At 34.8% G+C, this 17,766-nt stretch overlaps 1 protein-coding gene across 1 annotated transcript in view; it reads right to left on the bottom strand.

Moving 5' to 3' along the window:
* The window catches only part of TMTC2 (transmembrane O-mannosyltransferase targeting cadherins 2), a 459,784-nt gene that overhangs the window by 161,946 nt on the left and 280,072 nt on the right, over positions 1-17,766 (bottom strand). Inside the window, 3 exon segments of the mRNA XM_058425778.1 lie at positions 6,089-6,167; positions 7,645-7,829; positions 8,293-8,378. Of these exon segments, the coding sequence (XP_058281761.1) occupies positions 6,089-6,167; positions 7,645-7,829; positions 8,293-8,378 (350 nt within the window).

Below are 17,766 nucleotides of genomic sequence, written 5' to 3'. Positions count from 1 at the left end.
CATTGGTCTCCTGGTTGTATCCTTTCTGATAATGGAAAAATGAAATGAAATAAAGAGACTTATCTTAAAAATTAGAGGTTCATATTCTTTTCGGATTTCATAGATTAATGACTAATCCAGTTATATGGTCATATTCATATTTGTAGGATTGCCTCATTGATTTTCAAGAGCGCCAGTGGAAGCAATCATAGGAAAATCACCAGAACTCAAAATAGGGGAAGCAGGTGGTATAAAAAGCTTAACGCTACTGGAGTGTTAATGCTTCCACACTTGAAAGATGTGAAAGTTCAAAACTCACACAGTTAAAAACCATCTCTTTCACAGTCAGCATGCTAAATGCCTTGAGCAATCCACTTAAGAACAACTAAACACAGGAGAAAACATTAAGCATGTAAACCATCGTGTCAAAAATTTACTCTGAATATCCCCACTTTCAATATATTCCGAAACAAGGTGAGGTAAACACACATACACATACAAACACAGAAGAATCCAACAAAAATAAATGATTCAGTTAGACACAAGCCACACAGAAGGCTGAGAAAGAAACAGACTTCCTTTATACTCCTTCTGCTGACTGAACTCAGAACATAACGTACAGACCTAAAGTAGAATTTGAATTTACAAGCGAGAACGTTTGCATTGTTTTCAGAAGGTGATTTGTCAGTTCTTCTCACCTAAATAATAGTTTAAAAAACTAAACATGACTTGTAGCTATTTATGACACTTAACTCTTTCATACCACAAGTTTCTTTCTCAAAAATACAATTCTAAAATTCACACAAGCTTTTTATACAAAAAATTGCTCTAATAAATTCATTTTTGTTTCCTATTCATTGTTTTTCTTCCTCGTTCTCTGTGAATGGCCCAATAAACTTGGGAAAATATCTCATAATTAAAGAGTCGCTGTAAAGAATTAAAAATTAAATCAAAATGTTCCTCTTTATTGAAGATATGGGAAGAAAACATTTTTTCAATTTCAAATCTGTATAAGTAAAAGGTTTATTAGATAAAGGATGACGGAGGAAAATACATTTTCCAATATCGAGCTGGGACTAAAAACTAAAAGAGATATATAAAACGAGATTATCATAAGAGAATCAGAACAGTACAATGAAAATAAAGGCAAATAAGATAATAAAAAGCAATGGGCCATTATCACACATTTCTCCTGGAAAAAAGAATCTCTCCCTAAGATAAATGCATATTGCTCATCATAAACACTTTTTAGAGAAAAGGAAATTATGAATATGTATTTCTTAAGTATCACATAAGAAATTAAAAAGCTTGAGTTTCTCTTGTTTGTTTTCTTTGGTCTAGTCAACACAGCACAGCCTACATAGCTACAGACAAAATATTTTCAAGGTTAGAGTAATAGTATTCCATTTTATTTATAGGCATTTAATTATTACAGAGAGGCCCTAAAGACCTCTGGACCAACTGTGAAATCTCCCAGAAAGTTCTTTGAGAGAAGGAACTAGATTAACTATTTACATTTCATATGTCTGCTGCCGCGGTGCTGTCCCAGCACTTGTGACTTAATTTTTTTTTTTTTTTGCATACAGAGGTTATTCTAAACAGTTATTATAGACTGAAATGACAAGACGGTTACCCTAGGCTCTCTCTTACTACGCATAATACATTATGCCCTTTTGTTCTCGAGATATATTACCATGATGAAATGATGTAAATTGCTTGTATAATTAAACCCAACAATTACTCTGCATTGAGAAAGCCAAGTCATTTTATTTTAAATAGTAAATAGGCTTAAAACGACCTCTGGGATTGGAAGAGCTCAAACAGATAAAAATAATTGGACACTGCAGCCTAATTTAGTTTCCTATAATCCCTTAGGATTATTCAAAAGCAATGCTTAAGTAGAGATAATAGGAGAAAGAAACAATTGTAAAGAAAGAAAAGAGAAACTGAGGGTGTTCAGAAATTATCCTGCATTAAAAAATTTTTAAATATCTAGTATATTCAATGTACTTTGCAGCTGTTTTATTCTTTATAGTAAAACTGTAGAGGTTTTTATATATTTAATTTTTGCTAATTTTTAAGTGCAAAGGAAAACTATTTTGACATAGTAAAAAATATGAGTTTAGGTAACACAGAAGGACTAAGCAGAAAAAGCATTTGGATTTAAGTCAAGAAACTATACTCCTGGTTTTAATACAAACTGTAAATCTGAACTTTATAAGATTTGGGGGAGTGTTAATTTTTTTCTTACAAAAGAGATTATTTTATAAAGGCTTTTAAGATATGAGTCTTCCATCTTTAACATTCTATGATTCTAAAATAAATCTGTAACTTCAGAAGAAGAGAAATTGTGGTCCAATAAATGCCTCTGAGCAATAGAATACAGAATAATTTTGGTTAGGTCTAGATGAAAAATAAAACATGACAGAAAAAGAAAAAAACTCTAACCTACATAAGACAATCTTAATTTGGAGGAAGCACTCTATTAATGAAACCAAGTTAACTGGCAATAACAAAATACACTCTTTTACTTTTGGTTAATATAGCTAATGGTAAGAGAAGGATTTTGACTGTAATTACTGAGAGAAAAAGGGAAATGAGCCTGGAGAGAAAATACAGTAATTCCAAATAGGATAGAACTAAACAGAATCTCCACTGAACTGTGGTGACTACCAAGGCCATAATGATGACAAAAATCTTGTCTATGAAGTAGTCCTATTCACATTGCTAAATACAAAAACAGTGACAGAGAATACAATCAACTTTTGGAGTTTAAAAGCCTAAGGAAATGATGATAATTACAATGGAAGGTCCTGTTATAAAACACTTACTAGGTTAGGTAGTTGGACCAATATGTTTTACCTTTTTTATCATTTTAATCAATCCTCAAACTGATACTACTATTACCAAAATCTTATAAAGGGGAAACTGAGGCTTCTTTTAAGTAATTTGCCCAAGGATGCTCAGGGAGAAAGTATCAAAGCCATAATTTGAACCGAGGATATCTGACTTCAGGGATATGGTGAATCTCAATTTAATCTAACCTGTTTTCTCAAGAGGAAATGAGGTCCACAGAATTAAGTCACACAACTGGCTAAGAGCAATTTAACACATATTTTGTGATTTGTTCTCTTAATATTTCATGTATTCTCATATCTTCCTAATTATACGCACCTAAGGAAAATTTTAGCTTTTGTTTATAAAATACTATTTATTATCTGTTTATGTTTTTTATGTATGTTTGTAATTCACCTAATTCAAGATGGGAAGGTGTTCTCAATTATTGTCACTCAAACATCTTGGTCCCATAAAATTGAAGACGATAAATGAGAATAGGCTTTTAAACATTTTAAAAAATTACTTATAAGCTGCCATAAGAAAATAAATGATTAGTTTTAAAATATGGAAAATTTAAGTTGGGGAATTAATCAAACTTGTTATTTTCTATGAATACAGAAATAGGAAAAACACATTCACTTGGCATTCAGGATAAGTCGATTGGCATGTAGCATATGGTATGTAGTATGTTTTTCATAAAATGTTCAAGGGGAGATTAAAATCAAAGGACTAGAGCGTTTTTTAACAAAAGCAACTGCAGTGAATTTAGTATTACACTAATAATCACATTAAAATATAATTGTATTTTTTCACACACACTCCTTTATTTCTCCTAACCTCTAAACAAAAGAAAAAAATAGAATGGGGAAAAATATAATGCTTGTATATCTATACACAAGTGCTTGGGGGTAGTGGTTGTGAAGGGGTAAATGACACATGAGAAAAATGAACACTTACAGGCTAAATCTAGCCAGACATTATAATCCTTCACTGATCCCTAAAGGGCACTAATAATATGTAAATGTGTGAATTAGAAAACACATTCAAGGCTGTTGATAAACTTGATAGGATAATCAGCACAGGCTGACAGACTAATGAAACTGATGAACTGATAGGGCAGCTTATCTCCTGGGTCATTTTTTTTCTTGTCAAATGGATGCTAATCAAAATGTATCAGGAGCTAGAGCCAACACTTGGGGGATTTAACCCATTTTGATTAGGAGGTGAATTCACTCTCTGAGAAAATTATAGTTTCCTGAACAACTGAAACTATAAAACCCGATTGGCTAACAGACCTTCACATAAAATTAAGTAGAAGGCAGCCACCATAATAGTAGAAAAAATCTGGAATGTTAAATATTAAGACCCTCCCTTTAAAAATTGTTAGGGTGCTTTTCAGAGTCTGGATGAAGCAACCATCTCCTTCTCTAATGGAAAATGAGACAAAAGATTAAGCAATAACCCCCAGGGACACACTTATCTTTTGCTGCCTGTGTGAGCTGAGCATCTGTGTAACCATATGAGAGACAGATCCCAAGGTACTGGCTGAATTTTCAAATTTATTCACATAAAATAATTGAATGAATTTCTGAAATAGCTAACTCTAGTGAACATCATCACCACTTTCCATTAACAACAGCAACAACAAAATACTACATGCGGTCTGTTGCCAAGAATCTTAGACACCTATCCTAATTTGAAGAAAAATGTCTTATTTGATAACTGAGGAAAACTGGGAATAAGGCCTTGGAAGCACTAGAACTAAGAATAAAATAATAAGCTAAAACCAAAGTTAGAGAAAGCAATTCTTTCAGCATTTATTTTGACACGAAAACATCTACCATTAAAATAAAAAAGTTAATCCAACTCATAAATCTACATATCCTAAGCACATGCTTTATGGACACGTATATTTCATTCATATAGATAGATTGATGGTGAAACGCTGAATAGTAAAAGGCATTGTTTTAATTTATAAAAATTTAATGGCAAGAATATATTTAATGAAGCTAAATTTTACCTTTTAGTAATTATACCAAAGAGGAAAAAAGTGACAATTAAAAAACATTCCAGTGTGCTGTTTAATATGATATTCAATCACCCCACAGGCAAACTGGCGGTGAGCTTCCCAGAGACATGGAATAAATATTTTAACCTCTTCCAAATAATTTTGTTCTTCTGTTTACTGTCCAGTACTCCAGCCTGTCTCTAAACTATTTCTAAATTTTCTGTCCTTTGTAAAAAAGAGAACGTGAGTGTTATTGCCAGGTGTGTATTTTGTAGTTTGGGAGAGGTTTGGGATTTTTTTCTGCGCTCAAGACATACAGCTACTATTAAATTCCTCAAATATAGAATGTAGAAGTGTACAATAATCCTGGAGATTATATAATCTAATCTCATTTATTTTATATGCATGAGAGAGGACTAGAAATATTAAACAACTTAAGCAGGTTTAATGAAAAGGGAAAATCTGACTTTGTAATTTATGCTTTGGAATAAAAGAAATATTTGATTTGAGGACAAAATGCTTCTCTTCTCTTTATTATCTCCAAGCAGCAATATTAATTAATCATTAGGCCACCCTACTTCAGGGATTTTTTTCCAAGTGTCATATGCTGAATATGTGATTTGCAGTTGGAACCATCATCAAACAGCTGTAGTAACTACAAGGCAGACAAGGATCAATCACAGATGATAGATATTTTATTATAATTTCTCATTCTTGACCTCTTATACTCAGAAAAATCCATGGCCTAGATTTACATACTTTCTGATTAATAAGAATTAGGCAGTTATTCAACATAAAACATCGAATAATTGTTGTAGCACAACTATTGTCTGCATAATCTTGTTTTTATTATTGATATTACTCTGAATTTAAAATTAAATTTTAATAAAAATTATGAATTTGATAAACTTCCTAAAATTAATGTATACTTTATTACTATTATTGAAAAATTACACATATATAGCTTATTTATTTCTACAGTCTCTAGAGTCTAGCTAATATTCCATACCCAGATGTTTTTGAGAGTCCCTTGCAATAATTCTGGGATATGACCAAGGTGTTGGGAATCACTGCTTTAATGCATTTATTTGTCATGTCAGAATAAACATGCTCTGTCAGAATTTGAGTATGATGCCAGATTGTGAACGTTTCTTTTGTGAGGATTAATATGATTTATTAGAATTCCACTAAACACAAACATGGGTTCCTGTTTCTCCACAGGTCCCTGAAATATCAATTTAAAAGCGTTAATGTTTTACTTACCCATCATGTTGTACAAGCTCTGTGGGGCAAACTGCCTTGGCATTTTCTGAATTGCTTCCTTGTATACACTAAGGGCTTCCTAATTTATAAAACAAAAAAAGAGATAAATCATCACTAAAGTGCAGGGATCGTCACTGAGAATAAGATAATAACTTTCTTCCAAAGTTAAAACCATCCACTGCTATTTCTAAATGGTTCCCTAAAGGAAAATAATTGAACTGTCCTTTTGTGGCATACTATCTCAATTCCACCAAAGAAAACACTCAGCCTAGGCCGGGCGCGGTGGCTCATGCTTGTAATCCCAGCACTTTGGGAGGCCGAGGTGGGCGGATCACGAGGTCAGGAGATCGAGACCAGGGTGAAACCCCGTCTCTACCAAAAATACAAAAAAATTTAGCCGGGCGTGGTGGCGGGCGCCTGTAGTTCCAGCTACTAGGAGAGGCTGAGGCAGGAGAATGGCGTGAACCCAGGAGGTAGAGCTTGCAGTGAGCCGAGATCGCGCCACTGCACTCCAGCCTGGGCGACAGAGCGAGGCTCCGTCTCAAAAAAAAAAAAAAAAAAGAAAACACTCAGCCCAGTCAGTGAAGAATGCCATAGCTTAACGAGGCATCGAATGTTAGCAATGCTCTTTTAATACAAATTTTCTAGTTCATACAGATTACTCAACTAAAAAACCAAAAAAACTATATATATTTGAAAGTCACCCATTAGTCATCCAAAGTGCATAATTACTTTAAGTCAGGAAACCTGGTAGGATCTAATATAATGTCAGCTAACAAATCTTCCAGCTCTTGAGACCCACTGAAATTACTAAATGCAATTATTTTAAAAGTTCTATCTTCATCCTTATAGTATAGTTTTAATACATTGTGTAAGAGTACGTGAGTGGGAGGGCAGGGGAAAGCAGTTTGAAGGAGAGAGAGGGGCAATAAGGAACTCATGCAAGCAGGCTTCCTGTCAGGGGAAGGGAGGACCAGTCTGGGTCACCTCCTAACTTACTGTGCACCATCCTGATACACCACTGTTTCTTTTCCCTCAGTTAAGAAATAATAAAATTAAATTTTATTTCATAATAGTTTTTTAAAGAATTAAGAGAAATGGGTGGCATTTATATCAAATCACTTCCCTAATATTAAAAGTACGAAGAATATATTTCTTAAAATATCAAACACTGGGCATAGGGTAACAATTCTAGAAACTGTGTCTTGGATCATCAAACCGAAGAAATGGTGAGCAAAGAAGCTCGAGAAACATTACACGTTATTTCTCCATTCTTGAATAGTCACAATACATACTGACATACCATAATTGCTCTGAGAAACTCACAGCAAAGAAATCTATTCAATTTTTATTTAGCAGAAGCTTTTTCTAAACAAATTTGATCAAAAAACCCTTCTAATGTCATCATGTATTAGTTTCTCAAAGGACAATAATTTAACGTGTATACACATTAGTTGTTCAAAGGACATAGGCTCAAAGGAGGCTGTAGGTTAGAAAATACTGAGACTAGATCAGAACAAGGCAGAGGGAAAAGGATAGAGAGGCATTGGCCAGACCTCATAGTGTCCCTGCTCATGATACAGCTTTCCCAGGTTGTACAAACAACTGGTAACAGAGCTCTTGTGTGCATGAGGGTCCTTTAGGTTTTCATCTGGGATCTCCGAACACTTTAAGAATGTCCGTCGGGCTTCTTCCGTCCTTCCTTGGTTCATTAGAATAATACCGGTATTTAAATATGCAGCTGAGGGGGAAAAGTGGAAAAAAAAGTGTGAGAAGAGATATGCACTGGAATAAAATAAAGTTTTCTTTGTTTCAATTTGGTTTCTGTGGTTTAGTGCTCATTAAAAAAGAAAAAAAATACTTATGACACAAATACTCATGGGATCAATGGTAGTGAAACTGCAAATATCACTGCAAAACATATGAAATAGTGTCTGCCAGCAAGAAATACCAAATATTTTAAGCTTAAAATATAGTTGAGTAAAAGTTATAGCTATCATAATTTTTTAAATGATCAATTTTTTAAATGACATTAAAGTATGATGCCTTTGAAAGAGATATAATTGTTAGAGGTTCATAATTTGATTAGCAAGTATTCAGAAATAAGAGCACCAAGTGTTTTCTCAGTGAGGCTGTAAATTAAGAGTTATAACTTTCAAATATGGAAAGAGGTATAAAAAAATAAAATCTTGAGTATTACTTACAAGCCAGGGTAGGCCTGCTCCCAATGGCCAATTTATAATAATGTAGTGCTTCTGCAAACCTGCTGTTCTCCTGGAGAAGTAGCCCTCTGCATGAGGAAAACAGAAATTTAGAGAAAGGACTGTATTATTATATATAAAACCACAAATTTTTATTTTATGTTCCAAAAATAAAAACTGTTAACAACGCAGTAAAAATGCTAACCTGGTAGTATAAAAATAAATTCGAAATATAAGGAAATGATTCCTCAGGAGGGAAAATACTGGATAGGTATCAGTTGCATTTGTGCTGCATTAGAAAGTATTAGGAGGTATTTTCTAAAAGCCTTTTACCACCACTGAACTTTCCCCTTTTCTAGCTGTCTTTTCTCTCCCACTAGAATTACTAACCACCTGGATTTCTTCTTGGAGCATGCACATTTTCCCATCACTTCGGAAATGAAGCTTGCCTAAGGCAGTGAGATATGTATATATGGAAACATGAGATGCCTCTCTCACTAGCTGTGTTGCTTGGGAAATATTGGTGCTTGGCTGCCTGAAAGGCAAAAGGTAGTCTGGCTCGATAGCAAAAAGAGAGTCAGAGTTTAATCAGATGCCAAAAAAAGAACAACAACAAAAAAGACTGAAGGCTATCAACATCACCCTTTTCTTGATGTTTGGATTTAGTTGAATAAGATTGGATTTCAGAACACTGTGCAAATTTCAGTTCACTGTTGTGAAAAACATCTTTCTCTGCAGACCCCAAGATTCCATAGGCTTCCCTAGAAGGCTCTAAGGTAGTAACTGCATGTAATATCTCAGCCATGCCAGAACCCACCCTCATGACCGAATGAAATCAATTACAGGCATGTCTATGAAAACAAGGTGTTGGAGAATTGAACTAAGTTCAAAAAGCTCGCACAGAGGGCTTTTTGGCCTATCCCCATTCTCTTGTAATCAGTAAGTATCTTACAGACATTCCGCACATCTATTGAGCCTGAATACCGCTGTTATCATCTCAAATTGCAGACTCAACTTGGCAACTGCTGAAGTCTGTGAAAGGCTGGTAAAATGGAGGTCAGAGAAAAGAAAAGGCTACTAATAAAAATTTATTCTGTTAAGTATTTTAAAATATATTATTTAATGAGGATCTTGGGAAAATATTTAAAATTAAAGAATGCTCACTTGTGTCAAAAGCATACGTTAACAACTTCATTATTTCTCATAGTTGCTAAAAAGTCATCTGAAAAAGAATTCCCAAACACATTAAGATCACTTTCATATATATATATATATATAAATTTGGACAACAGTTAATTTGATCATGAAATTAACATGCTGTGCTGTCAAGTGTTCTTACGTGCTGCTAGGAACAAGAGAGAATAAAGCTTCCTGCAGTAGTTAAGCATTTGTGGAAATGGTCAGTTTCATTCAAACATAGGTAAAATTGATAAAGAGGATGAACAAATTTTTAAAAAGGAATAATACTATTTATGACAATAATTTTATTGACATAATGCTTTCCCATTAATTAAACTCATACATATTAGCTAACTTCTGAAACTTATCTACAACCTTAAATGTCTTCATGGCTTTGCTTTAAAATTCAGATAAAGAAAAAAAAATTTCAGATAAAGAGGTGCATCTCCTTTGATAGAAGGGTAAGGACACCAGGGGAGAAATACCATCTAGATATTTAATTCTATTTTTTCTAGCTTCTTTAGAAATTAAAATCCTTCAATCAACCCCTCTTTGTCCAGTATCTTCAGCTGCTTTTATCATACAGTTTTCTTTTCTTAAGACTACAAAAATGTCCATGTACCTCTTAGACATAGGAGAAGAAAACACCCCTATAACCTTTATTCATTCTTGTATCCACCTCTAACTACTGCTTATGATTGTTCTTCCCTTCAAAGCCGCATTTTCTTTAAGAATGGTCTGTAGTGTATATGACCAATGCCCCAATCCCATTTACCCCTAAATCCTGTTTAGATTCTCTTCCCAAATTCCCCTGAAATGTCCTATTAAATTTCTACCAATTATCAAACCCCCAAAATAGTGCACTTATGTGAAACTCCACTCAACTACTACACCTCAGACTACTCAATTCACCTTCTGTCCTGAAGCTCTGTATTTCCTGGGCTCCTGGGAGACCAGTCTCTTCTTGAGACCTTCCTACACAGAATGAAAAAGAAAATGTCTCTTTATTCATGAACTCCTTTAAAAGGAGCTGGTGTTTTATGGGATTTTGTACTTGTCTCTAGGAATAAATACAGTCTCAATGGATAACTACAGTCTGCATGACATCATGCATAAATGTGGCTCATGTACATGCTGACTGCTCACAATTTTGAAAAAATGATCTCCCTCCTGACATCCAGATCTGCTTTCGAAAGCTGACTGAGCCACATGAAGACAGAGGCTCACTGAAATTTCAAAATCAATACATCCAAAATATGAAATCAGTATCTCCCACCTAAAAATAAATAAATGAAATAAATAAAATGGGGAAAAAAATCTTTGTAATTAACACAATCATTCACTCCAGTTGCTAAAATGAGAAACATGATTATCACTCTTAGGTCTTCACTTATCTTCACAATTCCATGTTTTGCCTCCTAAGCCCACCTATTCTTATTTTCTAAGACTCTTTACTTTGCCCCTCAAGGTTTATCTTTATGCCTCTGTCAGAGCCCTTTTTATCTTTTCTGTCACTTGAATAATGGCAATAGCCCACTAATTAGTTTCCACCTAATTTCATTCCTAAAGGGCAAATATGCTATTAGGGTAGATGGAATGAACATGAAGGGAATGAGCACATATCTCTGACAATGTATCCAAAGCCCATAAACATTGAAAACTGATGTACTTAGCCTCATGGGATTCCCAATGCTGACAGACTATATTCCTGTCATTATCCAATTCATAAAATATACAAAGAAGAAAAAAATGATAAATAGTATAATAACCACACTAGGACAACCCTGTTCTGCCTGCCTTATTCTTGTGGGAAGGGGGCGGATCCTAGTCACTCAGAGGAATTCAGCAAGTCATTTCCAGGAAAATATATATATATATATATATATATATACACACACACACACACACACACACACACACACACACACACACACATACTGTGAGTCTTTGAATTAGAATATCATCATCCTCTACATAATCTGAATAAAGTTAGCAATGGAGTGAGTCTAAGATAGATGAGTAATGTGACTGATTTCTTATGGGCTAAGGATTTATTTGAACATTATGCCCAAGAATGGATGCTGCGAATGTGAACAAGACAGAGTTGCACTCACCTATGGATGCAAAATCTACTGAGGGAGACAAATAAGAAAACGAATGGTGTAGAAAATTACTGTACTGGAGGACAGAGGACCAACATTACCCAGCCCAGGAATGGACAAGGAAAGGTCTGGAGTCCAAATAATACTGGCAGACGCTGAAAGCACCCCACAGTAAAAAGAGTTATCAGCTCCACATTACAAAGGGAGAAAGAGAGGCTCACAGAATTAACCAACTCCCTCTAGTTATTATGATTAATAAGAGGCAAAGCCAGAATTAGAACAGTTTCCAATACTAAATCTCATGCTCTTTCTAGAAGGAAAAGAGAAAAGAGATGAAATAGTTCAATTCCAGGTACATGTGTGCTCGGTTATGTTTCTTTTTGCTTTAAAACTTTCCAAATTTTATATAATGTTCATTTGCGTTGATACACTGAAAAGGATTCAAGTGCCATTTTGGAAGTTCTGGATAAATTTGGGCCAATTCTAGCACTGTTATGACTAGGGTTCTGTTAGTGTTGTTTTCCAGATTGATAAAACCCTTTTTTATTTTACTGATAACATGATAGATAGAAATCCTTCATGTTACAATAGTTACAATAATAATAATAACCATAGTGGCAGAGAAACTTATTTAGCACTTAGAATGTATGCAGCATTTTACATATATTACTTTATTATTCAACAATAATCTTAAGAGGTAGGATATTATTATTTTCTTCATTTTGCACATAATGAACCTTGGGCAAGAAAAAGTTAAGTAACATACCTAAGGTCAAACAACAGGTAAGAAGGTCCCAAAATTCAAGCCTAATAGCCTGGATATACATGAGGACCTGTAATTTAATAAATCATTCATACTGAAGGCTTTTTATGACTTTTCATGACTGATTAAAAATGACATAGTCTGTTTACATGCAGATCATGTCCAAATCTTCTGGTTTCTATGTATATGAAAAACAGGAACACATTAAACATTTTTTTTAATTAAAAAAAACAGATACCCATATATTTGTTAAAATTTTAATTTAGATTCAAGGGGTTCATGTACAGGTTTGTTACATGCATATATTGCATGATGCTGTGGTTTCGGGTACAACTGATCCCATCACCCAGGTACTGGGCATAGTACCAATTAGTTAATTTTTCAACCATTGCTCCCCTCCCTCCCTTCCTCCCTCCCTCTCTGCTCTAGTAATCCCCAGTGTCTTTTATTGCCATCTTATGGCCATGAGTATCCAATATTTAGCTGCCACTTCCAAGTAAGAACATGCAGTATTTGGTTTTCTGTTCCTGCATTAACCTCCTTAGGATAATGGCCTCCAGCTGCGGCCATGTTAGGGCAAAATACGTAATTATATACTTTTTATGGCTGTGTAGTATTCCTTGGTGATTTACCCCCTTTTCTTTACCCAGTCCACCATTAACAGAACCTAGATTGATTCCACGGCTTTGTTATTTTGACTAGTGTTGCAGAACATGTGAGTGCATGTGTCTTTTTGATAGAATGAGTTATTTTCCTTTGGGTATATACCCAGTAACAGGACTGCTGGGTCAATGGTAGTTCTGTTTTAAGTTCTTCGAGAAATCTCCACACTGTTTTTTTAAGTATTCTCTTTTCTTCATTGTCTCACCAGCATCTATTGTTTGTTTTGACTTTTTAAATAATAGCCATTCTGACTGGTGTGAGATGGTATCTCACTGGTTTTGATTTGCATTTCTCTGATGATGAGTGATGTTGAGCATTTTTTATGTTTGTTGGCAGCTTTCATGCCTTCTTTTGAAGTGTCTGCTCATATCTTTCTTTTTTTGTTGTTTTTAATGGTGTTGTCTTTTGCTTGTTCAATTATTGACATTCCTCATAGATTCTGGATATGAGACCTCTGTTGGATGCATAGTGTGCAAACATCTTCTCTCATTTTGTAGGCTGTTTACTCTGTTGATAGTTTCTTTTGCTGTGCTGAAGCTCTTTACTGTAATTAGGTGCTGCTTGTTAATTTTTGTTTTTGTTGCAATGTCTTCTGAGGACTTGGTCAGAAATTCTTTCCCAAGGCTTATGGCCAGAATGGTGTCTCTTAGGTTTCCTTCTAGGATTCTTATAGTTTGACGACTTACACTTAAATCTTTAATCCATCTTGAGTTAATTTTTTATATATGGTGAAAAGGAGGGATCCAATTTGATTTCATGCATATGGCTAGCCAGCTATCCCAGCATTACTTATTGAACAGCAAATCCTTTTCTCATTGCTTATTTTGGTCAAATTTGTCGAAGGTCAGATGGCTGTAGATGTGAGACTTTATTTCTGGATTCCAGATTCTGTTCCACTGGTCTATGTGTCTGATTTTGTATGAGTACCATGCTGTTTTGGTTATGGCAGCCTTATAGTAGAGTTTCAGGTTGAATAATGCAATGCCTCTGGGTTTGTTCTTTTTGTTTAGAATTACTTTGGCTATTCAGGCTCTTTTTTGGTTCCATATATTAGAATAGTGTTTCTCTAATTCTGTGAAAACTGACATTGGTAGTTTGATAGAAATAGCACTGAATCTGTAAACTGCTTTGGGCAGTATGGCCATTTTAACGATATTGATTCTTCCAACTCATGAGCATGGAATGTTTTTCCATAGTTTGTGTCATCTGTGATTTCCTTCAGCAGTGTTTTGTAGTTTTACTTGTAGAGATCTTTCACTCCCTTGGTTAGAAATATTCCTATTTTTTTTGTGTATATGGCTATTGTAAATGGGATTGCATTCTTTATTTCCCTCTCAGCTTGAATATTATTCATGTACAGAAATGCTACTGACTGTTTTACATCAATTTTTGTATCATGAAACTTTATTGAAGTAATTTATCAGTTCCAGTAGCCTTTTGGCAGAGTCTTCAGGGTTTTCTGAGTATAGATTAATACTATCAGTAAAGAGTTAGTTTGACTTCTTTTCCTACTTGGAGGCCTTTTATTTCTTTCTCTTGCCTGATTGGTCTGGCTAGGTGTGCCAGTACTATGTTGAATAGGAGTGGTGAGAGTCAGCATCTTTTCTTATTCCAGTTCTCAAAGACAATGTTTCCAGTTTTTGTCCATTTACTATGATGTTGGCTGTGGGTGTGTCAAAGATGGCTCTTAATATGTTGAGGTTGGTTCCCTCAATGTCTAGTTTCTTGAGGGTTTTATTATAAAGGGCTGATAAATTTTATTGAAAGTTTTTTCTGCATATACTGAGATAATCATATAATTTTTGTTTTTAATTATACTTATGTGGTGAATCACATTTTTTTGATTTGCACATGTTGAATCAACCTTGCATCCCAGGAATGAAGCCTACTTGATCATGGTGAGTTACCCTTTTAACATACTACACAATTCAGTTTACTCGTATTTTACTGAAGATTTTTGTGTCTATGTTCATTAGGGATATTGGTCAGTAGTTTGGTTATTTATTTTATTTTATTTTATTTTTTTGAGATAGACTCTTCCTCTGTCACCTAGGCTGGAGTATAGTGGTGTGATCATAACTCACAGAAGCCTTGATTTTCCAGGCTCAAGCGATTCTTCTGCCTCAGTAGCTGGGGCTACAGGTGTGCGCTACCACACCTGGGTAAACTTTTTGATTTTTAGTAGAGATGAGGTCTTGCTGTATTGTTCAGGCTTGTCTTGAACAACTGAGGGCAAGCGATCCTCTCACCTTGGCTTGCCAATGTATTGGGATTACTGGCATGAGCCATTGTGCCCAGCCTGGTTTTCTTCCTTGTGTCTTTGCCAGGTTTTGGTATCAGGGTGATGCTGGCTTCATAGAATGAGTCAGGGAGGAGTCCGACCTCCTTGATTTTTTGGGATAGTTTTAGCAGAATTAGTACCAGTTCTTTGTATATCTGGTAGAATTCAGCTGTGACTCTATTTGGTCCAGATCTATTTGGTAGCTAAGTTTTTGTTTTTTGTGTTTTTCTTTTTTTTAATTACTGACTCAGTTTCCAAAGTCAGTATTAGTCTGTTCAGGTTTTTATTTCTTCCAGGTTCAATTTTGTGAAACTGTGTGTTTCCAGGAATTTATCCATTTCCTCTGGATTTTCTAGTTTGCTTGCATAGAAGTGTTCATAATAGTCTCTGAGGATCTTTTACATTTCTTTGTACTTATTTGTATTCTGCACCAACCTAATATCGTCCCTCTTTTTTTCTTTGTTAATCTCGCTAGTGGTCTATAGATCTTCTTTATCCTTTAAAAAAAACAACTTTTGGGTTCATTGATTCTTTTAGATTTTGGGTCTCAAATTCATTCAGTTCTGTTTTGACTTTTGTTATTTCCTTTCTTCTTCTGCCTTTGCAGTTAGCTTGCTCATGTTTATCTAGTTTAGGTGTGATGTTAGATCATTAATTTAAAATCTTCCTAGCCTTTTGAGGTAGGCATTTGGGACTATGAAATTTCTCTTAAAACTGCTTTTGCTGTATCCCAGAGACTTTAGTATGTTGCATCTTTGTTTTCATTTACTTAAAAAACTTCTGATTTCTGTTTTAATTTCGTTGTTTACCCAAAAGTCATTCAGGAGCAAGTTGCTTAATTTCCATGTAATACTGTGGTTTTGAGAGATCTCCTAGGTAATGATTTTATTTTTATTCCAAGAGTGGTCCAAGAGTGTGGGTGGTATGATTTCAGTTTTGTCTTTAATTTAGTGAGATTTGCTTTATGGCCAAGCATGTACTCGATCTTGGGTGATGTTCCATGTACAGATGAGAAGAATGTATATTGGGTGGTTTATTGGTAGCGTATTCTATAGATATCTATCAGTCCAGTTGGTCTAGTGTTGAATCTAAGTCCAGAATTTATTAGTTTTCTGCCTCAATGATCTGTCTAACATTGTCAGTGGGGTGTTGAAGTCCCCCACTATTATTGTGTGGCTGTGTCTTTTTGTAGGTCTAAAAGTACTTGTTTCATGAATGTGGGTGCTCCAATGTGGAATGCATACATATTTAGGATAGTTAAGTCTTCTTGTTGAACACTTTATCATTATGGAATGCGCTTCTTTGTACTTTTTTTTACTTATGCTCATTTAAAGTCTGTTTTACCTGGCCAGGAGCAGTGGCTCATGCCTGTAATCCTAGTATTTTGGGAGGCAAAGGCGGGTGGATCACCTGAGGTCAGGAGTTCAAGACCAGTCTGGTCAACATGGTTAAACTCCATCTCTACTAAAAATACAAAAATTAGCGAGGCATGGTGGTGGGCGCCTGTAATCCCAGCTACGTGGGAGGGAGGCTGAGGCAAGAGAATCACTTGAACCTGGGAGATGGAGGTTGCAGTGAGCTGAGATCATACTGTTGTACTCTAGCCTGGGTGACATCGACTCTGCCTCAAAGAAATAAATAAAGTAAGTCTGTTTTATCTGATAGAAGAATAGTGACTCTTGCTCTTTTTTGTTTTCTGTCTGCATATTACATCTTTCTCCAACCCTTTACTATGAGCCTGTGGGTGTCATATTATGTGTGAGATGTTTCTCTTGAAGATAGCAGACATATATATATATATATATTTTTTTTTTTTTTTCATTCCACTTGCTACTCTGTGCCTAAGTGGAGGGTTTAGACCATTTACATTAATGATTAATATTAATATGTGAGGTTCTGATCCTATCATGAAGTTATTAGTTTGTTGCTTTGTAGTTTCTATTGTGTGGTTGTTTTATGCGGTCTGTGGGCTATATACTTGTGTGCTTTTGTGGTAGCAGGTATCATTATTTTGTTTCCATGTTTAGAACTCAAGGATTTCACATAAGGTTGATATAGTGGAAGAACATATTTTAATGTGGCAGTAAGTCCATATCATACGGAGTTGCCTGAAAATTAAGAAAACCGGCCCATGCTATATATTAATGTGAATTTAAAGTGCCTTTTGGGGTTTTGGGGGAGAAATTGAAAAAAAAAATATTTCCATTCTCCTAAATTATAAGTAATAGGTTCAATTTTATGTATCTGTGTGTAGGTGGATATTATTACAGCATTTTTAAAAGAATATTTTACTTCTCAGATTTCTCCTCCAATGATTTATCTTTTAGAACAACAGACAATGAAATTAAGCAGCCAGTGATGAAAAAAAATTATTGGGGAAAGAGAAAGAATCAGTATTTGTTTTGGTCAATGAAAGAAAATACACCTGGAGATATGAACTACTACTATTTCTAAGACCTAAATTCTAGAAAATCATGTTACTTAAAAAA

This window comes from Hylobates moloch, unplaced genomic scaffold (assembly GCF_009828535.3).
Source record: "Hylobates moloch isolate HMO894 unplaced genomic scaffold, HMol_V3 SCAFFOLD_12, whole genome shotgun sequence".
Lineage (NCBI taxonomy): Eukaryota > Metazoa > Chordata > Mammalia > Primates > Hylobatidae > Hylobates > Hylobates moloch.
The sequence above is the reverse complement of the archived record's forward strand: the minus strand, read 5'-3'. Positions and strand labels throughout refer to the sequence as shown.